At 36.7% G+C, this 25,145-nt stretch overlaps 1 protein-coding gene and 1 pseudogene across 3 annotated transcripts in view; both read left to right on the top strand.

The window, feature by feature from the left end:
* Positions 1-21,624, top strand: part of LOC145983852 (methyl-CpG-binding domain protein 4-like) — a 44,804-nt gene extending 23,180 nt beyond the window's left edge. For all 3 annotated transcript variants that reach the window (XM_083116896.1, XM_083116899.1, XM_083116898.1), the window contains exons 2-4: positions 6,605-7,146; positions 9,190-9,339; positions 20,574-21,624. In XM_083116896.1, the coding sequence (XP_082973022.1) occupies positions 6,924-7,146; positions 9,190-9,339; positions 20,574-20,764 (564 nt within the window). In that variant the 5' untranslated portion in view covers positions 6,605-6,923 and the 3' untranslated portion in view covers positions 20,765-21,624. The remainder of the gene's footprint in view (positions 1-6,604; positions 7,147-9,189; positions 9,340-20,573) is intronic.
* LOC145984330 (histone-lysine N-methyltransferase SETMAR pseudogene) lies at positions 1,528-2,556 on the top strand (annotated as a pseudogene).
* Positions 21,625-25,145: the final 3,521 nt, after the last annotated feature.

The raw sequence follows: 25,145 nt of genomic DNA, 5'->3' as shown, positions 1-25,145 counted from the left end.
GTTTGCTATTGAACTGAAAGTTGGTGGCTTTCGCAATTATGTTATGCATTAATAATCATATTCGTAAATTCCAAATTGAGCCAAAATAATTTAGTCTAATTTCAAAACCTGTCACATGTAACTTTTCACCTTGAAAGAAAAAATTTAAACAAATATTGATCTCACCAGGGTTCGAACTCACGTCACTAAGTTTCAGACTTCTAATTTAAAGAATAAAACGAGACGTGTCAGCTCCATGACGCATGCGCTCTATTCACTCATTGTGTGCCAAGGGTTCTGCAAGGAACTTTGCTTTTGCTTCCTGTTGAGGAGCTAGGTGCGATGGAGACACGTGATTCCTTATCTTTGTTCAGCGCTGTGGCCACAGCACAAGAAGAGGAAGTTTCAATTAGATAATTTGTTGGCTGATTTACTTTCATTTATTTTACTTTGATTTTCCTGTTACTTTTGGCTAATCATGAAGATGAGGATGAATGATTCAATAACAAACCCAAATAAACAACATACAGATGTTAGTCCGGAAGGGGAGTTAGGGTGGCGTGCCTCCCCTTGTATGTCAACATAAAATATAGGATGCAAGGAAAAATAGGTTTGAAATTTAAAATTGGAGAAGATTAAAAAAATTGTAAATTCATTCTTCTTGGAGGAAGGAGCAGCTACCAAAGGTAAGAGGGATGAGAAAATGCATCTTGAGAAATATGACAAATAATTATTTATATGCTGAAAATAATTTAAATATCTAATTATCAATAAAATGAATATAAGTTTGTTTTCTAAACATAACATCAATGATTTTCGTCCAATAATAGTAGTTGAAGATAATTTGTATTTGTTTTTAACCTTTTGATTACCGAGCCCATTTTGCTATGTAACAATTTTTAGCAACATTTAGAGTTTCATTTAGATGACTGTAGAGCAGAGGCTAATTGCCCTAGACAGACGAATGATATATCGTTATATGCAGAATGAACCATAGATTCTGACTTTATACAATTTATGCACATAGAGTATATATATGGAGGGGGAGGGGAGGAACCGGAAAATTCTAATATTTATGAAGAAAAATGCCCCTCCCCCCTCTCTGGACATTGTCAAAATACACATGGAAATTATTGCTGGCATGTTTGGAACAAGAAAATAATTGCACTATTATCATATGAAGGGCTCGGGTGTAAAACATGTGAAGTGACATTTTGGTAATTTTTTTATTTTCAAAGTAAAATGTGATATCCTTCAATTTTCGAGTGAAATTGCCATGTCATATAATTTGCATTAGACTCAATGAAGCCTTCTGAAATGGGTAAACACAACACGAAAACAATTTATCTACAGTATAGCTTCTACCAGGTAACCAACAAAGTTCATGTGGTTTTTACAACTGCCCGTAGTTTTCGTGGGGTAGTACGCAGTTCAGCCGCCAGGGGTACATGTATGTGTGATTGGCGGAAAGCTCATTCCTTGGCACGTCGGCTAACGTAGATAACAGGTCTCAGTCAATAGTTTGGGAGCAAGTATTCGCAGTGAACCATGGCTGTGTCGAATGCAGTAATCAGGGCGTGTTTACTGTATGAGTACAAGTTGGGCACAAAAGGAGCGGAAGCAGCAAGAAAAATATGTGCAGCGTTTGGAGAAGGTACAATTAGTGAACGGACCGCGCAAAAGTGGTTTCAGACCTTCTCGAGTGGCGATGAGACACTGGCAGACAAACCTCGATCGGGCAGACTGAAATCTCTCGATGTGGCCCAACTGAAGGCAGCAATTGAAGAGGATTCAAGTCAAACGTGTCAAGAACTCACTCAACGATTTGCGGTAAGTGCTGAAACAATTCGTGTGCACTTGCATGAGCTTGGCAAATCATGGAAACTGAGTAAGTGGGTTCCGCACGAGCTGACTGCTGTGAACCGTCTTCAACGACTGAACATTTGCACTTCCTTGCTCACTAGGAACAACAACTGTCTAATTTTGGACCGCATTTTGACGTGTGATGAAAAGTGGGTAATGTACGATAACAAGAAACGCTCATACCATTGGCTATCGTCAAATGACACCATACCTTTAACTGCAAAACCTGCCCTTCATCAGTGGAAGGTGCTGCTGTGTGTCTGGTGGACTACGGCTGGGATTGTGCATTATGAGTTCTTGGAAAGTGGTAAAACCATCAACAAAGAGGTGTACTCCGCGCAATTGCAAAGAGTGGCCGAACAGCTTGCAAGAAAACAACCTGCATTAGTGAATAGGAAGCGTGTTCTTTTCCACCAAGACAACGCTAAACCGCATACAGCAAAGATGACCCTGGAGGTGATTTCTTCTCTCGGCTGGGAACTTCTGCCACATCCAGCGTATTCACCCGACATCGCTCCATCAAACTACCATCTTTTCTTGTCTATGGACAACCATATGTGCAATCGACATTTCCAAACTCGCGAGGAGGTTGAAAATGCGGTGGTGCAGTTTTTTGCGGCCCTACACAAAGACTTTTTCAAACATGGCATCTACAGGCTTGTACAAAAATGGGAGAAGGTTGTAGAAGTGGATGGTGGATATTTTGCAGAATAAATATAAGGTAAAGACATTTGTTTTGGACCTTTTCTTCTTTGTACTAAAGCCGCATGAACTTTCTTGGTTACCTGGTAATAACCTTGTTTCTTTATGAACTTAGAAATGACCAAAATGTAATCATGTTAAGGTTTACACCCGAGCTCTTTGTATGAGCAATAGAACACGACTTAGAGCCCCCCCTTCCCCCACAAACGAGATGTCTGTGCTCCACTGAAACTTGTCAATGCACAGCCACACATTACAAGAACTTTTCGCTGCACAACCACAATTGTGAGTGGGGCCTCCCCCATGGCGCAGTGGTAGCGTCATTGCCTTGTAATCAAGGGGTCCCGGGTTCGATCCCCGGTGGAGGCACAAGTGGTTCGGATCCCACTTTAAACTGTAGGTCCAGTCCCGATTAGCCTTACTGTGCATAAAGTGGACTTAAAACACCAACTCAAACCAAACCACAATTGTGAGTGACTCAGAACCTTGGAACTTCTTAGAAGTGTGTTATCAGTGTATTTTTGGATGTTGCCAGTCACATTGTAGTCACGTGACTAACACCTGTACTCGAGTATAAGGATTTCTCTTTTCGCCTGTGCTTTGATCATTTCCTTTGTTACACCTCTCCTTCCCCCACCCCTTACTCCCCCCACTTTTGCCGAAACTGAAAGTACTTGGCAACCTCCTGCTACCAACCAGCAAACTATTCCCAAATCGAGGTTCAACTGCATTATTGTAGTGGAACAAAAATTCCGGCCTTGGATGGGAACAATGCTTTTTTCCTTCAGAAGAAGCTGCCATTTTTCCGCCTTTTTTTTTTTTGGAACACCAAGACATGCAAGACTCATTATGGTGCAATATATGTGTTAACAACAATATAAAATGAAAATTGCAATTCCAGCAAATAATAGCGACATTATAACGTAAAAACTATGAACATGTCAACATATCCCGATCGAGATATTTGGTCCCTGCGGGGTTACAGGTAAATATCTCGATCGAGAAATTTGGTAAACAAGAGGTTAATAAAAGCACCTTCAATCAGCAGACAGGAATGTTTTGACTTTACAATTTTATCAGAAAATTTCTCCTCTCATTCAGGAATTACTGATATTGAATCGGGCATGAAACCAGTCTGTCAGTGTTTGTGTGTGTGTGTGAGGAGGAGGGGTGAAACAAGGGAAGTGGCAAATGATTGACGGAAAACATTAATATTCACTTACCATTGTAACCCAAAGTTATGAACATAAATTCTGTAATTTTTTTTCACAGAGGAATAATGTTTGATCTTCCAGTGGGATTTGTTACCAGAAGAAAAATCACATGTGGTTGTTCTATGCAAGGAGTTTCAGTAACAACATAATAAAGAAAAATACGTTCCAAACTCAAAATTATGCCACACGCATTATTTTCTCATTGCCACACACAGAACAATGTATAAGGCTGTGACTTGGTGAAATACTTTTTGTGGCACCCGTTTGGCAGAAAAAGGAAAAAAAAAAGCTTTGACCACACCGGGAATCAAACCTAGGATTTCAGCTTATGAAGCTGTCGGTTTATCGACATGGACACAAGGCGCAGTGCGAAAAAGCATGCTATTAGGGTGATTTCTCCTGAAGGTTGCACTTTTATCTGTCTGGTTCCAAACTTGCAATGTCCCTTCTCTCTAATTACATTAATTTCATAGCTCTAGGCTTCATAGTATAGTGTCTCTATGTTTGGCACACATTGCTCTTAGACTATAATATAAGTTAATGTTGTGTGTGCATATTAATGAAGCCTACCAAAGACGTGCTTTTGTGCAACCCCTAATAATATTCATGCTCTAGCTTCTGTCAACATAGCAGATTCTGATATGTGGCTACAAGTCTTTTAAGTCAATGGCACATACTTAATTATATTTTTAAACTAACTATTTAATGAAGAAAAGTGATTTTCATTGCAATATGAAGACATTTATCCAACCTGTACTGATTTAGTCTCTCTTTTCTTCCACTTTTATTTAATCACGACGAAGAAGATAAATTATGATATGGGAAAATTGATGAAGGGACACTTGCAAAGAACACCCACGCCCAGGTCAGAATTCAAACCCGTGTCCTCTTGGTGAACGTCGACGTTGCTGTTACGTTAAGCTAGGGAAAGATTAATGGAACCATCCACTCCCCTCTTCTTTGAAATGAATATGGGCTTTTTCCCAAGTGCAGGAATTGAGGCAGTTTTTTTTTTATTAGTTATGGGTTACTGAGCATCTCGAACATATTTTCCCGAATGTTTTCCCCTGCCATTCTCTTTTCAAATGAGACACTGCATTGCATTAATAATTAAAATGCAATGGTTTCCTGTAACCGTCGTTTCTTTTCACTCGGCAATTCAGAATATTCCCTGCATCCGGTGAAAATTTTAGTGGTAAGCAACACTGCAGAGTGCTGTTTTCCCGAACCTTTACTTCGGCTGTACTGCCACACTCGATCGGCTCCGAAGCTGATCTTAACTAAAATGAGTGTTCCAGCCAGCAAAGTCCCCAGATCTTAATCATATTGAGAATCTGTGGGACCACTTGGAGCAGCGGGTCAAGTAGAGAACTAGATTTTCACGTACCTCATGGAACTTCATGACCAGTTGATGACAGAGTGGTTTGCACTCAATGTGACCCACATCCACAGACTGGTAAAGTCCATGCCATGTTGAATTGATGCTGTCATTTGCTCCATTAGAGGACCAATCAACTATTAGGTACAATTTCCTTTTGGTTGTCTAATTTTTTGTCCGGTGTGCTTATTTCTAATATATCAATTTTAATATACATGAGAATTTTTTTTGGGTGGGGGGGGGGTGTTCTTCCTTGCCCTGTCAAGTTATGCCTATGGGTTCCAACATCCCACCGCAACACCCTCTGGTGACATATCAAAATAGCAGAGAATGGGCTTGTAAATATCATCAGCTCTAGCACCTGATTTTTTTTTGAGTAGTTGACTTTGTTATATCCCTTTCTGAAAAGTTGTTTCGAAGGAATTAATTTTCTTCACCACGTATTCCCTCCCTCGGCTCTACTACCAGACCTGAGTACGCTTATGCCTGTCACTGTATTCATCTCTTTTCACCTTCCACAGACAAGGCATAAATTAATACAAATTAAGAACCTCCCTCCAAAAGTTGCCACTCATTTTCAACCATGTTAATTAAACAGTGGAAAAACAGAGAAGCAAGTTTTGCATACACACAACTTGGCCAGATTGGTGCAAAATTTCCAAATGTTTGGAATGCCAGAATCTTGGGGAAAACTGAAGGATCCTTGGAACTTGAAATCACTCGCACTTTCACATCTGGTTGGGGCAGCAGTAAACCATTCTCATACCTGACACGAGGGTCAACAACCTTCATGGGGAGAAAAGATTCATGCTTCCTTGCAAATGGATGGCCCTGTTTAGAGTAGCCACCTTGTACTATTTCTTCTGAATTATGAAGACCGGAAACTTTGCTTAAGAGTTTGGTTTGGTTTGAGTTGATGTTTTAAGTCCACTTTGTACACAGTAAGGCTAATCAGGACTGGACATACAGTTTAAAGTGGAATCCGAACCACTATGTGCAGTATCGAACCTGGGACCCCTTGATTACAAGGTGAGGACACTACCACTGCGCCATCGGGAATGCCATTTTGCTTGAGACATTTAGTCTTGGTTCACACTTCAAATAGTGCTGAACACATATAAATGTAAGTAGCTTGTATTTGTGAGGATTGTAAATACTTTTTTATAGCTCGTTTTTATCTCATTTGTAATCCTTTTCCATCTTCTGATAGTATTTCAAATAAATCACATTAGGTCCTTTATCTGTTATTTTTCAGTTTTTTTATTGCTGGACTCCTTCTGAAATATGTTATTTTTGTACAATTTTTTTTCACCTTTCTTTCCAAAATCCAGACATATGCTTTCCTGAATTTTACCCAAATACTGACTGAAATTTTGTGTTAAGATCTTTATGTTTGAGAAAGAAAACTTTTTGTGCATAATATGAGAGTTACAATAGCAAGTGTTACAATTTTTTCTTCTGTTTTCAGGAAAGAAACAGGAGCTATGGAAAAGAAGGTTATACTGAAGGGAACATGGATGGAATTGAGAAGTAGGACTGGTAGTTGACTTTACTAATGTTTTAAGAAGACTGTGTTCAAAACCAATTTCAAATAAAATATCTATCCTATGTAGAGAAAACTTTTCTTGGGAATGTGTCAGACATTTAATATAGGAAATGGTATTTTATGTAATTTTTGTCGTGTTAAAAATATAGCTTGTGCATAGGGAAACTGATAACTACTCCACCATGTCTTAATTAAATTTATTTGCATAGAGTAGTGAATTGGTTTCTTTCAGTCATGCGTTATGGAAAAAGTGCTATCCAAATCTGATCCACATGGAATGAGTGAGACCAAGAGTCCATATTTCACAAAAAACAAGAAACAATTATCAGAGAAATGTATTGCAAAGTTGCCCAGTAAACAAAAATGGATACCCCCTCGTTCGCCTTACAATTTAATTCAGGAAGATTTATACCATGATCCATGGAAACTACTAGTTGCTACAATTTTCCTCAACAAAACAAAAGGTAAGTACAGTGTACTTTATGAATATAAGAGTGCCTATGTATTACAGTTAAGTATTTCACAATGTCTGAGTGGAAGATATACCAAAAGAAAATACAAATAAAATCCTTATATTTTGATTTTTTTGAAAATAAAGTTACTTTGATGACCTCCATTTCATTCCAGACACTCTACTCTGTCTTTGGTTTCATTGATTGATGCTTTATTTTACTTTGCTTTTTGTGCCATTTTTGGCTAATTTGTGAAGATGGGGATGAGTGATGATATAATGAAATTGATGAATGGACACTCACAAATATCCATGCTCAGGCCGGGATTTGAACCCTGGCATCGTAGCACGATTTGCTAACCACTCCGCCACTCTGTCTTTGGGTAGGTATTTGGACCATCTCTTCCTTTATCCAATATTTAAATTCACTGAGGGTGCATCATCACATGTGGACAGGTCCGGTGATCTAGTGGGCCAAGGCATATCACAGTTGTTTTTGTAATATGCTTTTATAGTAAATTCACACAGTGCCCCAATCTATGACTCCATCATTACTAAATAGTAAAGCAGGCTGCTGCAAGATTGTCCTCCTACTAAATGGAGAAAATAATAGGGTGGAATTTGCAACCAACCCAGAATTAAATACTACAGAAAATATTTTTTCCAGGAATGTTCCAAAATATTAGGACAACTCAAGTGCAAAATCTGAATGGGGAAATAATTCTATATATGAGGGTTAGTTGATAATTATCCACACTTTTGCTGCAATTTTCTTCAGATTGACCATAGTGTGACCAATAGTGCATTCTGTACGGACATGTAAAAGACGTATGCATTAGGCATTCACTTTGCAAATTTTGACATTTATCACTTCTAGTTGTGTTTGCAGAAAGAATCTCCTCTCTCCCATTTGCACCAAAAGAACAGCAATCAGCGATTTTTTTTTTTTGTTCTGTAGCCTGATGGTGTACCAGGGGCCAAAATCAATTGAAGGCTTGCATAACAATGTGGGAAACTAAAGTGCAGATGATATTCCACTTTGGGCCTCCCCGATGGCACAGTGGTAGCGTCCTCTCCTTGTAATCGAGGTGTTCCTCCCGGGTTTGATACCGGTGGAGGCACATAGTGGTTTGGATCCCACTTTAATCTGTAGGTTGTCCCAATTAGCCTTACTGTGCACAAAGTGGACTTAAAACACCAAATCAATCAATCAATCAATTTGCCACTTCTTCAATTGTCATTTGTCGGTTTGTCAGATTCACTGCACAGACTTGCTCAATGTTGTTGTCAGGAGTGGATATGAATGGGTGTTCTGTTCCTCTTCATGCTTTACAATTGTCCAACCATTTTTGATCTTTCCAATCCATTCCTCATGGTTAGCACTTTCCCCATATTGTGACGCAAGCCTTGCATGAATTTTGGTCCCTGGCAATCTCATCTCTGCCTGCTGAAGTACTCTTGTCTGTGAGTTCTCAACCTCCTCCATGTGTTAAATCCCATATAGGGTGCTGATCACATTGCTATTTTTCGACTATCATTCTCTCATTAGGTTGAAGCTCAATTGTGTATGTTTTCTTTATGTCAACAATTTGTCATGTGTGGATGAAAATCTTGATTTTGAAATGGGCGGGCCATAAGTTTATAATCTAAATATATTGTATCACATAGATTAGTGTTCAGATTAACCAGTAATGTTCAGTCTTCTTCCACACTCAAGTGACCATACTTTTGTTTTCAAACTACAATTTATTGTACTAAAAAAATTTACCAAGGCGCTGGTCTGTTTTAAGTTCAAATCTTTGTCCTCTAAAAAAAACACTTGGATGTTTAGTTGTTCAGTCATTCAGCATGCAATGGATTAAGAACTTTGAGTGCCATTTGTTGATCTAGTGTTTATTTAAAGATCTTTGCTAACAACACATCTTTCATTTTATTGTAATGCAACCAATGTTGAGTGTTTTCCTATCCTCCAGTAAGTATATGTAATTGTGTTATAAAAACACTTGCTTTTATTTTGAAAAATGCAATGACAATTAGTTGAAAACCTTTTTTTCAGCTAAACTTGCCACTCCTGTTATCTGGAATTTTTTCAAGAAATATCCATCAGCTGAAGTTGTATGCAAGACTGCTGTTGAAGAAATAGAGAAGCTTATAGAATCTCTTGGCTTAAAAGTAAAAAGAGCTTCAATTCTTAAGAAATTCTCAGGTTTGTAAAGTTATTCTAGGTTAATCTCACTAGTTGGCATACATGGGAGATACTTTGCTGAAATTTCCATGTATTCTAGTTTAAGAAATGTCCTGAAATAATTACCAATTCTTAATTGAGCTTCACTTACCTGGACTAGGGTTCAAAGTTAATGTACTTGAAACACTAATTCAATCACAGTATGTAACTGATTCAGTCAACTTATTGCAGGATGTGATCTATTTCATTCTTTTTCATGTGTTAGATTTTATCATCTTCACAATTGATATTAGCAGTTATGAATCAAGATTTCATTGCACTATTCAACTTTGGGTATTTGTCTATGGACTGCAAATTCCTACCTAATTTGACAGGTTTATTTTTTTTCTCAACATGAAATTTGCTCATTGAAACGTTTTCATTAATACTGGCCACAGTTTCTACAGGATTTTAATTTGGAATGAGAAAGCCATATTTTGTCAAGACAAAATCTTTCCCAGATGATTTTGTATGTTAGGAAAGTGGTGAAAAAACACTTCTCCCCCATGGCGCAGTGGTAGCGTTGTCACCTTGTAATCAAGGGGTCCTGGGTTTGATTCCCTGTGGAGCCACGTAGTGGTTGGGATTCCACTTTAATCTGTAGGTCCAGTCCCAATTAGCCTTACTGTGCATAAAGTAGACTCAAAACACCAAATCAATCAATCAATCTTTGCCAGAGATAACTGGATCTCCCCAGTGGTTGGTTGCCTTGTTGCAATGACTTGGTTTTGAATACACCTGGAGGCACTTAGTGGCTCAGATTTCACTTAAAACTGTAGATTCAGAGCTAATTAGCCTATCTGTGAATAAAGTGGACTTATTTAGCTTTACTTTATCAGAGGAAGCTAGGTTTATTTTCACCACATATTCAGGTATGAAATAAGCTTAAAGAAGGACCAAATCATACAACCAGTTTCATCTTTTGTTAAAAAGTGTTTTTGAATTCTCTGAAGCTACTTTCTTGTACAACTTAGCTATCTCATTAATAGGGGTGGATTGATTTTTTTTTTTCAAAATCCGAAAGCATACAGTGCGCAAAAGTTGCTTCTTGGTCCCAAAAGTCCACAGAATAAAAATCAGGAATTTTATTCAATTTCACACCATGCCTCAATGGGCTTGAAGTTTTGCTTTTTCTTCGAGAACCACACTGAAGATCTTTACAGTGGTTGACTTGTTTCCTGCAGTTCAATGAGCTACTTGCTTCAACTCCTTCTGATAACAATTGATGGACACACAACAGGAGCTTATTCATTTCGAGTCCTATGGGTAAAATGCTCTGTAATTGTGAGAACTGACCAATTATAAACTTTGAGGTTATCCTTGTGGAAATTTCAACTTTACACACACAAGATTTGAGCCAAGATCAACAGTACCCTGAAACAGGAAGCCTAGAAAATTATCACATGCTGGATGGCTTACTACTACCTGTCGCCTGCTTCTGCTTTACATATTAACAGTAAACCCAACTGAACAACTGAAGATTCATGCTAAGTTTGTTGTATATATGTGTGTGTGTGTTCCTGTTTATTTCTCCATAAATTCGAATCCAATGTTCAAATATGGTGCTAGGCATTTGTTTCTGGCAATTAAGCAATTAATGTGTAGCATTAAACCACACCAGTGGCATGCCCAGGTTTTTGGAAAGGAGGGTGTAATGTATACTTTTTTTTTTCTTTAGTAGTCAGTCCTCATTTTGCCATTTTTTCGTGCCTGTGACGTTCTTGTTTGAGGAATACTTGCATTTCGACACAGAATTTGCTGTTTGCATCAAGAAAAGAGTGCACTTTCTTTATTTCGATACAAGATAAAGAGATCTCTTGAGATGCAGGTAGAAATACTTAAAACAGGCTATAATTTTTTGTGAGATGTTCCTGTATTTTCTCCTTCAGATGTGTGTGATCCATTTGAAATTCTAGTCACACAATGTCCTGAATAACTTCCTTGTAATAAAAGTGAATTTTTGGATAGTAGGGGAGAAGTTCCGAATATTACACCCATTTTGTTTTTCGTACGTGGCAGAGCAAAAATAGGTCAAAATGAAAAAGTAACAAGGGCAAAACAAACTATGGAATGTTTGCCAAGACGTCTGATGGTTCAAATGTTTTTCAATACATTATACACATGTACATAATGTTGTAAGCAAAACTCTATGATTTTGAGAGTTGAAAAAATGTGTGCGTAATATTGGACCCCAGTGTGATATTAAGAACACATTCTGTAACAACACAATTTTCGAAGACTTTATTGCCGAAAGTAAGGACAAGAAGTAGTAATGAAGTATTTCATTAAAGAAAACATAATAGTAACTGTTAAGGTCCTTCACATGACAATACATGTGTTTTACAAATTAGAAATGAAACATGGAAATTGCAGAATACAAGTATGTTACAAATTACAAATGAAACATGGAAATTGCAGAATACAAGTGTGTTACAAATTACAAATGAAACATGGAAATTGCAGAATACAAGCTACAAATGACAATTGAAACATGGAATGAATGCTTTGAAAAAAACCATCAGCAAAAAAGTAGTTTAAGAATGAGCAAAATAAAAAGCAATGCAGTTCAATGTCCACGTCAAAAGCAAACAAAAATTGCACACAAACCGTTTGTAGTCCTCAGTACCCGCGCATTGCTCATGACACCAAGTGCTACACTGAATACAAATGATCCATTTTTCACCTGCTTTGTCATGTGAAAATGTTTCATTACAATAGGGACATTCACAGTCCTCATTTTCACTATCTTCATCATCAGTTGATACTAATTGAAGAGACATATCCAAATCTTCCTCACTTGTGCTAGGGCTTCTCTCCCATGTTCTTTTCTTCCCCTTCTTTAACGCCTGTTTCTTCTCTGTACGACGTGTGTAATTTCCACTTTGCTTTGCTGCTTTCTTTCCACTCTGTTTGACTGTTCCTTTTTGGGAAGTGTGTTGCAAATCTGCAGTCAGTTTGTTTTTGCATGGTGAACTCGTTAGAAGAGTAGCAGAACCACCTCGTCATCCTCTAGAGAAACCTGGATTGCTCAGAACTTAGACAATGAGGTATAACCCTGCAACCAACTTGTTTACGTTGTCCTTAGTAATCACTCCAATGGGACCTATGCTATTCATAATATCGCACCCGTGCGGTATTTGGAACACATGCAGGGTGCGTTATTTGGCACAACTGGGAAAGCCAACATGGCACCTACTTCTACCACAACAATGGAATCCACTTCACAATATACACTTTACACTGCAACTACATAATGTACACATACCATTTATGCACTAATTACACTGGGGAACAAAATTGAACTTTTGTTTGGCACACTAGGAAAAATACCTAATCCTAATAGAACTTTTCACACTGAATTCAAATATGTAAGTAGTTCTTCTCCATCACCCACAGTTTTTTTGTGACCCGCAGGTTAAGTGTGAAATAGTTCTGTGTCTCTTTACATATATGCATGACACTATTCAACTTAACTAAAATGTGAGAGTTGTTGATTTCCTTCTGTATTTTGCAACTGGAAATTCCTCTTCAGCATCCAACAGTAATCAGAATTATTGTATTGCATTGTCCCTGGCACCTCTTTTCCATAACGGAGATGTCTTGGTGGAAAATTTCCCCGTGTTCGTTACTGACGGCACCAAGAATGTCAGGGATGAAATGCAGTGAGATTCTAAGAAATTTATTTTGAGGGACATATTACACCCCATATATTTGTATGACTGTTACAGTTCACCCACAATCTCACAGTAGTTCGAGCTTTTCGATTTCCTAAAACGTCTATGTAGAACGCCACGCTGATATTTCATCTTTGCTAAACAGACCTTCGAATTGTTTATACCTTATCAAAGCTCTAATTTGAGAGCGCACAAGAATTCCTTTCTTGATTTTAGCATCACTAACACGAGGAAATTTTTCCATTAAATAATTAAACTAAGCACCATTTTTGTCCATCGGCTTAATAAAGTTTTCAAAAAGGCCTTAACTTGATATGAAGTGGGGGAAGAAGAATCTTATCAGAGTTGACTAGTGAGGGATGCACACATTTCTATGTTGAGACATATGTGATTCAAGTCTGGGCCATTCTTTCTTGATGTAGTGATTATTCATGTCCCTGGAGTCCCATTCGCACAAGAAACAGCAAAATTTAGTATAGCCAAGTTGCAAACCATTTAACAATGCAATTACTTTTAAATCGCAACAATACTTGTCATACTGATTTTTTTCTAACAGCATTTTCATATCTTCATATGTTTCATGTTAGTTGTGCAAACTAACGGCACAGAAGGAAATGTGTTCCCATTGTGCAAAAATGCAGCCTACAAACTAGTTTTCGAGGAATCAATGAACAGTCTCCACTATGTTGTTTCATGTTCATGATCAAGTAAATCCATCACAGCGAAAATATTATTACAATACACTAAATCGTTTTCTTTAGAATAAAGATCTTCAAACTCTTCCTGTCGGTTATGAAAGAAGCACACTTTGGTGTTTTTATGAAGAAGATTCCATCCTTTCAGCCTAGATCTCAAAAGTTCGACCTATTTCTTTCCAAATTTCAAATCCAAAGAAGGTCGTTTAATTCACCTTGTGTTAACAGATAAGGTTCACAGGAAGAGGCTTCGAAAGTACAATGATCTTGATCGTCATCTTGAACTTCGGTAGCTGCCTCATGTTCCCATTCATCTTCTACAGTTAGATGTGTAGGGGGATGTGGTACAGGTAAGTAAGTTCTCACTGTGAGGTACTAGCCTCATAGCAATGGTAAATTTCCATTTACTACTTAAAATGATCTCGTGGTTCAAGCACACCATTTAATTTCATTCCAAGTCGCATCAAATACGAGGTTCGCTTTCGCCCTCCCCCACCTCAATGTGATTCAGCCCTCCCCCGAAGTAAAATCCTGGGTATGTCATTGTGCATTCGTAAAAGTTTGTGCCCACCTTCTGTTCGAAATCATTTAAAATATTGTTTTACATACATGACTAATTACAGAAAAAATACCTATTTTTTTAAAAAAAAAATACTTAAAAAATGTCATTGTACAAAAACTGTGGGTGATGGAAAAATTCTGAGTACATATTTGAATTCAGCGTAAAATTTTACATTAGAAACACAATATACATTTCATGTGCCAAAAACTGTGTTCACCAGTGTTATATGACTATATCATACCTTTGTCCACAGAATATGTCATTGATGACAACCTTGCAAAATATTTTGGGCTTCACAGAAATTTAAACCTCTCATGCTTTTCTTCACCTGCAGAGCAATTCCAGACGTAACGGACTGACACTTTAGAAGATTTTCTTCAGCTTTTTAAATTTTTAATTAACCAGATATGCAATATTAAATTTCCAAAACATCACCATGTTAGATAACTAAAAGAGTCCTTTTTAACCCAGTAACAGACTTTCCACAATTTTGTCTGACTATGGAGAAAATATGCATGGTAAGGGACTGACCCATATGTCAACCCACTCTTTCAAATTACTGAATGTTTTGATAAAATTCTCTGAAAGTTGGACACTTTAGTACTTCTATTTTTCAATGATTAATAGTGGAAGATGGTACAGTAAGACAGCAAAATCTGAATGCTTCAGTTTTATTCAGTGGTTCAGAAAAAAATAAAATAAGCCTGGTAACGGACTGACATGTATGGTAACGGACTGACACCTTCTGAAATATATTCATAAACTCAACAGACTTACATATTCTTACTAAGAAAAATGTTTTTCTTTACTATATAACTGAAATTAGTTAAAGTAACACTAAAAACTACTAACAACAAGTAACACTAAAACTATTTAAACACTACAACGGAAATAAGGTATATAAACTGTGCTAATACTGTATGACAATGTTACACTACTTGCTTCTTAAAATCTTTAAATTGTTTTTCTATTTCTCTTAAATGTGGAATTTCAAAAGAACCAGCACCCTACAATTCAACTGGACCATAAAATGAAAACTTCTTGTTTACAGTTTCTATATCATTAGGTCGTGGCCAGAAAAAGCTGTTAACTGAACGATATTTCATCATTGTCCATGGTTAATATTCTGTTAATATAAAATGTCTGATCATAAAATACTGCATAATATTTCGTTCTTTGGTAATACTTTGTAACTTCCAGAAAACTGATTTTTCAAGAGGAATGAACAAATTTCTCAGTCGATCCTGTATAGTTGGAGCATTCAATGACATTTTTAGAGATGACTTTGAAATGGTGAATATTATGTGTGTTTGGAATTTGTTGAATATGAAGCCAGTGTTCATCTAGTGTTGCTTTCACATCTTCTATGGTGAAAATTGGGATTTCTGCTACTACAATTTTTGTCTTCTTTTCTTGAAGAAATGTGAGAAATTCATGTGCACAGTGAATTGAAGTCTCTCCAGCCATTACAGCTTCCCTCGCCATCCTCTTTACTTCTCCCCCAATTGCATCTACAGCCCCTTTACCATGGGAAGTTGAAAAAAAACACTCAATGTTGTTTGTTCCTGCTGTAAAAAAAATATGTGATGTTACATAAAGTGTACCTTTGCTTAAACTGTGAAGCTGCGCCATCTGAGAAAATATGAAGACTGGAAATTGGTAATCCAAGATTCTCTTTGGAGATAATCTAAAATATACTGTAAATATACATGTACACTGTATTTATCATGATTAAGGCAGTCAGATAAAATAGCAAAATACTTCTTTTGTGATGTAGTTCCATCGTGAAACCAAGTTACAGCTGTAAAAATGGTAATTTGTTTATTGCTCCAATGGGCAGATTGGATTTCATCCTGTTCCTTGCATGTGAAGTTCTCAGAAAAGTCAATTTGTAAGACATCTTCTTCATTAAGTTTTGAATCCTTCCCTGGAAAGCCATCTGCTGTTTACGTTTTATGAAAGTATGATGCAGAAAGTGTGGAATTTTTCCTGACAGAGACTTAAAACAATCTTGGACAGTTTCAGTCTTTTCAGTTTTCTCAACACTGTTAGTAGTATTTACCCACTCATACCACTTACAGAACTCTGAAAGATCTATTTCACTTTCATCACTATCTGTTATGGAATTTAAGTCTGGACATATTTTGCATTTGCCGGTCATACAAGGTTCATTATCTTGACTACATACTATCTGGTCTATAAATGGCATGGCCGAAATTCTGTAGAAACATGTATGCCTGAAGAATGCAGGGCGATTAATAACAGTTTCATGTTTTCATGTGTCATGCAAACACAAACATTTTGAGGTGTATTTCCTAAAAGAAACACAAACTTGGGCCTGCAATCAGCAAAAGTGGAAAAACTTATTTTTATCTCGGCATGCTTCAAGCAAAATATTGCATTTGCTTCCTGAAGGGTTGTAAGTAAGTACCGTTTCTGATATTTTGTTTTCACTCCACCTTCACACACAGTTAGTGTCTTGCTCCAGGGGCTTGCTAAGAGATTTCATCCGTGGAGTAAAATTATTTTATAACATTTCTAGTTTCTGATTCTGATGAGGCACTTGAGGGAGCTGTAGAGCTATTACCAATCTTTAGTCCTTCATTCCTTGCAAAATCAACTATAAGAGCTCGTCTCTTTCTGGGGGAAGCAGGTAAGGCAGATGATGCACGTTTTTTTGCTTTCCCAAATGATTGACGTGATGAATACACTTTTGTCGGTGTTTCAATGACAGATGTTGTTGGTGTTTCAGGAGGAACAGTGGCACTAGTATTATTCTGACTACCAGTAGTTTCTCTTTTCCTCTGTCTTTCCTTTCGTTTGTATTCATGTTTTTTCTTCTTAAGCTGCCATTTACCTCTCACACTAAGTGCACTTCTTTTTATTTTTTGTCTCTCAGCGTCTTTTCTCTTTACTTCTTCATAACAAGCCTTTTTTTCATACGCTGTCTATAATTCTGCTGCTTCTCAGCAATGCTTAATCTTAGCATCTCGAAACAAAAGAAAATATATTTTGTTAAGTTTGATTTTTACAATAAAAATTATTTTATAATATAACTAACATTATTTTATAACTTTATAAAAATAATTTTGAGTAATAAAAGTTCAAGCAGGACTGTCAGATAGCATGTATGAAAGTTTTTAAATATTTTATATAACGTCTCCTTATAATGTCAGTCCGTTACCAGTGTCAGTCCATTACCTACCCATAATACCCTAATGCCTTAAGATATAACTGTAAAATTTTTTGTTGTGAGTAGTCTGGGTAAACCTAACGCAGGATATAAAGTTTTATGAAATTGTCACTTTGGATTTTATTATAAAAAAACTTTTTCAAATATTTTGGTAACAGACTGACACTACCGCTTAATAAAGTTTAGCGTGCATTACTTCTTCATACATGATATTTTTAGTATACAGTTTCTGTGCAAAATAGTTATTTTTATGCACATTCTAGTAATATAATTAACTTTCAGGTAGATAGTTTCTGAATGATTTTATAGGTGTTGAAATAAAACCATTATTTATACAAAGCGAACTCAGACTAGCAGTACCATCATATTTTATTATACTGCAGCTGCAAAAATCAGTTACATGAGGAGATAATTATACTACATTAATCTACATGAAGTTTTGTTTCCAACAAGGTATAATACATGCTACGTGGTTACACTTTGATTTTCACACACCAGGTTGACAATTTTCTGGAATTGCTCTGCATGCAGTGCGACAAAACTCTCTCTGCTGGAGTACCTACCTCAGTCAATTATAGTACAACTGTTCACACCAGAGTGCAGCACTTCCCGGCCAAGATACAATGGGGTATGGCATTAGGAAGGGGTGTGATAATCGGTACTTCTCCCCTATATATATTTAAATAATGCTTTCTCAGTCATCTAAATAACAAAACTAGAACAAAACCTTATATCTTTGATGTTTAGCACCAGTGTTACAATAAACAGAAACAGTTTTTTTAATAAAATATTTTTTGTGCACCTATTTGTGAGTGGAAGTATTTTAAAGTCTCTGAACATGTTCAGTATAATGTCACTCTACCAGCTCTTCCTTGAATCTAAATTTGTCAATGCAATGTACTTGTGTTTTGCAGATATGTTTGATACGTTCTTCCTGGAACTGTTTCTAACTTTCTTCCTGTCCTCTCTGGAGTTCCACAGGGTAGTGTTCTAGGACCTCTCTTGTTCATATTATTCGTCGATGACCTTGCCGACCATCTCACAGCTCCCTCTAGCAATTAACTTCTTTTCGCAGATGACTGTAAAATTTTCAGGGAAATCTCCACTTCCGACGATACTCATCTTCTTCAGAATGACATAGCAACATTTACTTCCTGGTGCCTGACATGTGACCTTACATTACATCCTGACAAGTGTACTACTCTCACTATCTCTCTCAAGAAGAATTTGTTAAAGTCATCTTACTCCATCTCTGGCAATAACATCAAAGCAGTATCCTCTCATAAGGACCTAGGCATTGTTTTCGACCAAAAGCTCACATTTGAGGAACATATTTTATGCACCACCAAAAAGGCCATGCGTCTCTTAGGTTTACTCTACCGTTTCACTGAAATTAGTGACATCTCAGCCCTCACTTTGTACTTCAAATCATTCATCTCCCCAATAATAGAATACTGCTCTCCCGTCTGGTCCATGGCATGTCCCACTCACCTCTCCAGAATCGATTCAGTCTTTAACTTCTTCCTAGCTATAGTCCGTCACAGGGTTCCCTCATTACGCAATTTTTCATCTCCGCATCTCTTGTCTTTTCTAAACTTACAAACTGCTTATCAGCGACGTTTGCAGAATGATTTCAGTTACTTATACAAAATTGTGAATGGCAAAATCCGCTGCAACACACTCCTTGAGGAATTCCACTTTAGAGTACCTATGCGCACAACTTGCAATACAAGGTTATTTTATACAAAAAAACCTAGACTGGAAATTCAAAAAAGATCTCTCTTTTATAGACTTGCCACACAATACAATGATCTCCCCTCAAATATTGATATATTTTCCTCCGAGTTTGCCTTTCGGTCTTCTATCAGAAGAAATACTTGTAATTAATATCACATAGTGCCATCTCTTACTTATTTTTTTGTTCATTTGCTATTCACTTTTATGTTGTTTTGTTACTCTTAATTATTTCTTATTTATTTTTATTTATTTATTTTATTTTATTTTTTTATCTTTATGCTTATTATAATTATTGCTTTCTCATTGTTGACAATTTCAGTGTAAAATGGCCACCTGTGCTGTATCTGAAATTTTCTCAAATAAATAATAAATAAATAAATAAATTCCTCTATACATATCACTTTAAGCTAAAGCTTCGATAGACATACATATTTATTGATTATGGGGCGGAGGTACAGTTACGCACCAAGTGTGCATTTATTTCAATATCGCCCGAATGGGCACTGCTACTAAAAAAAAACTGGGTGTATCAAGAGTATGAATTTCTCTCCATGTTGCAAGTGGAAGCATTTTATTATGTTGATTATTAAGCTGGACACGATATTTGAAAAATATGATGAATTAGAATTTTTGGAATCCCGTGTATTCCTTATGGGGAATTAACTTCAACATCAAATGGAAGTTTCAACTTTTCCACTTGTCAAACACATCTTCAAACACCCTCTTTCTGTTGATATAATTTTCTAATTCATTGGAAGTTTGTTATTCCCAAGAGAACAAATCAAATAATACTCCAAACCTGATGCGCATAACAGAGCCAAATTTCACCTGACTTTCAAGGAGCTAGATTTATGAAGTGCTTCCTAGAGTAATGTTAGTTGTCAAAGGGGGCTGCTATTACCGTTAACTCTACATTTATGACAATGTATTCTTATTTTTCACATCTACATTCGGCGGCATCACTCATCTCATGGTCGTTTGAAATCAAAAGTAAAGGATTCCCTGATAATACATCAACACGGCACTATAAAAAAAGTAGCTGGGGATATAAGAGGGGGTGGAGCGACACAGCCAATATAACACTATCACATCACATGCAAAATGTATAATCGTGGCAAAAGTTGGTCTATGTGGGCCGGAACCAGTGATGCCATCACAGTGGAGCACTGGGGCAGGTGCCCCAGTTCACAGCCAAAGGAGTGCATGAAAGAACCAGACCTGGCTCCAAGCGAGCTAAGTTGGCAACACTGCCACAAGGAAAGAGCAGAGAGTGTCCCGCATGCCCTGAAAGACAGGATGCAAAATTTATGTATACCTACTAAGTGTAACAGAGATTTTTTTTATTTTTTTTTCAGAAGAGTACCTGTATAAGAAATGGACCCATCCTTCTCAGTTATGTGGTATTGGCAAATATGGAAGTGATTCATACAATATATTTTGTATAAATCAGTGGAAAAATGTTCGACCAAGGGATACAATGCTCAATGCATATGTTGCTTGGTTATGGGAGAACCATGGTAATTATGAACAAAGTAATATGCAATAATAATAGAGTGTAATGGATTGTTGGAGCATTATTAGAATGTATGAATGAGTTGTAGATTCCTCAAACTTTTTCTACTTGGTTGATAGGCAACAATCATAGTGAATTTCTGTTTTTACCTGGAAAAATCTTTTGGCCATTCACAAAATCTTTCTATATTGAAATATTTCTGTGTTGAATTAATATAATGTATTATTAACTTTTAATATTAAATTATGCTGTGTAAATTTATGTAAATTTTGAACATGACAATAGAAAAACAAATGAATGTAAATAAATAAGTGATTAATATATGGAGATTTCTAATAGTCACGCATTTTAATTTATCACATTGTAAGCAGCTTTTTGATACAATAAATATTAGGATGATCAGTTGCAGTCTTAGCAAAAGAGCTTGCTTCAATAATTTGGTGCCTGCAGCCAGGATTCAAGAAAAATGGGACAATTTTCTGATATGTATGGTTTGAAAGTTGGGCAGTTGTTACCGACTTTTCATTTATTTTGTCTTTGATTTGTAATGTAGTTGAGTGTGTTGCAAAGGCAAAATTGGCAACTCTAAATATTTTACTTAATTTTATTATTATTCTGTGCAATCATGACAGATAAGTCTAAAGAAACAAAATCTGGATAGACATTCTAAAATCTAATGTTACATCTAATGATATGAAGGAACCTACTTAAATAGTAGCAATTCTTGTGATAGTGACATTGGTCATGTAGTCAGTTAAGTTGAAATTGAAGAGGTGACATGTTGTGATAAACTCGATAATGACCTGAGATATGTGTAATGTTTTGTCATCATTTTGTCATTACCATTAAGGAAAAATACTGTTGTAATAAATGTGATTCCAGTTAATGATCCTTATCAATTGCCTGTTTATTTTAAATATAAAATCCTAATTTCAGTGACATTTTAAGCAGCATTAAAAACATACAATTAGCTGTTTTAAGTTTTAATAAGGAACTTAAGGTCAAATTTGATCAGTCACTTAAGACTCAATTAGATCAATCTAATCAGGAATTTAAGACTGTTAGATCAGTCTAATCAGGAACTTAAGACTCAGTTATATCAGACTAAACATGAACTGAAACTATAACAGTATGTCTGTGAATAAAGTTGAATTATCCAGAGCTCACACCCAATTAACTTCACAGCTTAATGCTAAATTTGAAGCTGTTAATCATGATATTAGTCATATCAAGAATTGGTTAAATATTTTAATGTCTGAATTTAAGGACAAAATAGATGCAGCTGGTACAGCATGTGTACAATCGACTACATGTCTTGAATCTGCATTTGATGATAAATGTTGAAAATTTTGATGACAAACTATCTAAATTTCACTTTATTAATTGTGATGGATGTTTAAAGGATTTGTTAATATGTTTAATGATTATGACCAATATTCAGATAATCTTCAATGAAATTATAGTATTTGTTCTTCTAACATTGATGATATTATGTCCAGAGTAATTATTTTAGAAAAAAGCCATGTTCATGTTGATATACATAAGCATATTTTTGATTGTACACTTCTCCAAATGTTATCTGACCAACCTGACAGATTTCCAAGTCCAGAAATCGTTAATTTGGCAACATGGCTCTTGAGCACCAGCAGAGAGGCGAGATCTAGGAGGCGAGCAACACTGTGGTGGAAAATTTACATGCATTGTTATAAAATGAAGTAAAAAACTATATTCGCCCAACATATTAATAGAGAACAAAACTGAAAACTTAAGTATGACGAATAATTTCAGAGAATACTAATACTTGTGATTTGGCATGATAAAATTAGAATCAGAGAAACTGTTGTGATGTTGGAAACTCTGCACTTGCTTGTTGTTCACCTGGAGAAAATTGCTGTCAAGTTTGAATACAAAGTTACATAATTTGTGCAAAATAAATATAACACCACCTTGTAAAGTACTGCACAATGAGTGAGAATTAAAAATTCTCACAATTTGAAGAGAAAATGTGTTCGTTATATAGAAAAGTGGCAGCTTGCAAATCCATCAATGCGTTTCAATATGTTTGCTGCCAGCGATCTTGTAGAAATTTTTGGCAATGCCTTAATTAATTATAATAATAATAATCCGTGGCCCAACAGCCCTGGAAGGTCCTTGGCCTATCTCCCAACTGCCAGTCTCACTTCCACAATACTGCTTAGAGGTGTGGAGATCTTGAACCAGTATTGGGGTGATGTGGGGTCAGCACGTCGAACCCTCAGTCATTAGAGATTTCAGAGACCGAATTATGCTACTCACCCGTAGCTCCCCAATTTCCTCACGATGGTATGTTGCTATCGGTCCTATACACAGGCTGAAAACCCAGAGACAACCCAGGCAGACTCGAACCCATGCCATCACACAGTCAGAGCCCAAAACACAGCACCTTGGACCACACGGCCACGGAGGAGAACTATTAAATAATTAATTGTGGTAAATTTATTTTTCCTCCAGCAAACTTAGAATACTTTCTGTGAAGCCTAGTTTGAGGTTGCTTTGGTGGCATATATTATCCCTTTAATCTGTGCTTTTATAGTAAAATTAGTCACAGTATAAAAACAGATGTAATCTTATGTACGTGAAGCACAACTGTATTTTCAGATGCTGGCAAACTATGCTTCCTATCTGGTCTATACACCAGCCATGTGGTATCTGATTGCTGCAATTAAGATAGCTTGTTGGGATTTAAGGTTTTCAACTTTGGGAAGGAATCAACGTTCTATCCATGAGTCTGAAAATAATATTTCATCCAATGCATCTGCTCTGGTTCGGAATTGATCTTACGCCCCCCGTCATGCAAGTCAAGCATGCTACCACTACACTACAGATGACACTGTGACTCAATATACACTTTGAGAAATTACAGCCACAGTTTAGGTCTTCTAGTTTAACATCTCGTGTCCGTATTCATTTTTAGCGATGTGAAACGTGCAGGGAATTACTCATGTATGTGCAAGTAGTGCATTCGTAGGTTCAGAAGTTCGAAGTACCGAGAAATGTTGGGGAAAGAAGACAGGTCATGCACCAGCATAACATTCGCATTAGTGGGAAAAGTGAAATTATACATATTTTGATTGAGAGGGGGAGGAGAAAGACACCTCAATATCCCAGCTCGGTATTTACAATTGTATTTTGCACAATTTGAGAAATACTGATACGAGATAGTAGTATGAAAGTATATAATATAAGCGCACTTATAGCGTACAAATGAAGAGGTTATTTGATTAAACAGCCCGATTTGCTTACACTTAAAACTATGCCAAGATGCTCTTATTCCCCATTTCTTCAAGTGTGATATGCTCTTAATTCTAAGAATTCTGAATTCTAGTGTAGAAAAGAAGAACCCTCAATAGACAGATTTGCCTACACTTAAAACTATGTCAAAAAGGGCATATAGCCCAATCGGCCATGTGTGTACATATTTAAATCTAAAGAATTTTGAATTCTAGTGTAGAAATGAAGAACTCCCCTCAGACAGATTTGCCCATGTGTGTAAAAGCTACATCTCTCAGGTTTGTTGTCCATAAACTTGTCAAAAATATGTGAGAGGAGATAGTGAGAGTAGTACACTTGTCAGGATGTAATGTAAGGCCCCATGTCAGGCACCAGGAAGTAAATGTTGCTATGTCATTCTGAAGAAGATGAGTATCATCGGAAGTGGAGATTTCCCTGAAAATTTTACAGTCGTCTGCGAAAAGAAGGTAATTGCTAGAGGGAGCTGTGAGATGGTCGGCAAGGTCATCGACGAATAATATAAACAAGAGAGGTCCTAGAACACTACCCTGTGGAACTCCAGAGAGGACAGGAAGAAAGTTAGAAACAGTTCCAGGAAGAACAACACGTTGTTGGCGATCGCTAAGGTAGTCTGTGAGAAGGGTGAGAAATTTGCCATGAATGTTGAATCTATTGCATAATTTGTGAATCAGAAGACGATGACTAACAGTATCAAAGGCTTTGGCCAGATCAAAGTATATTACATCTAATTGTGAATTATTTGAAATGCATTCCATAGCATGTGAGAGTAAAACAGACAGGTTTGTAAGACAGGAGCTACCAGGAAGAAAACCATGTTGCTTAGAGCTTAAGTACGGAGAAACAAATTTGTACAGTCTGTCTTTGATTACTTTTTCACAGATGATGGACAGAGGAGAGAGTAAGGAGATTGGTCTGTAAGATGAAACAAAATTTTTGTTACCACTTTTGTGAATCGGTGTGATGTTAGCTTGTTTCCAAGCGTGAGGAAAGATGCCTTCCGAAAAACATCTGTTCAAGAGAATGGAGAGGGGATAGCACAGGGATTGCACAGTTTTCCTGAGGAACATGGTGTTGATATCGTCCGGTCCTAGGGCACGGTGAACTGAAAGAGACGACAATAGAT

The sequence above is a fragment of the Lepisma saccharinum genome, chromosome 2 (assembly GCF_977018435.1).
Source record: "Lepisma saccharinum chromosome 2, izLepSacc3.1, whole genome shotgun sequence".
NCBI classification, from domain to species: Eukaryota; Metazoa; Arthropoda; class Insecta; order Zygentoma; family Lepismatidae; genus Lepisma; species Lepisma saccharinum.
This window is presented reverse-complemented; position numbering and strand designations above follow the sequence as displayed.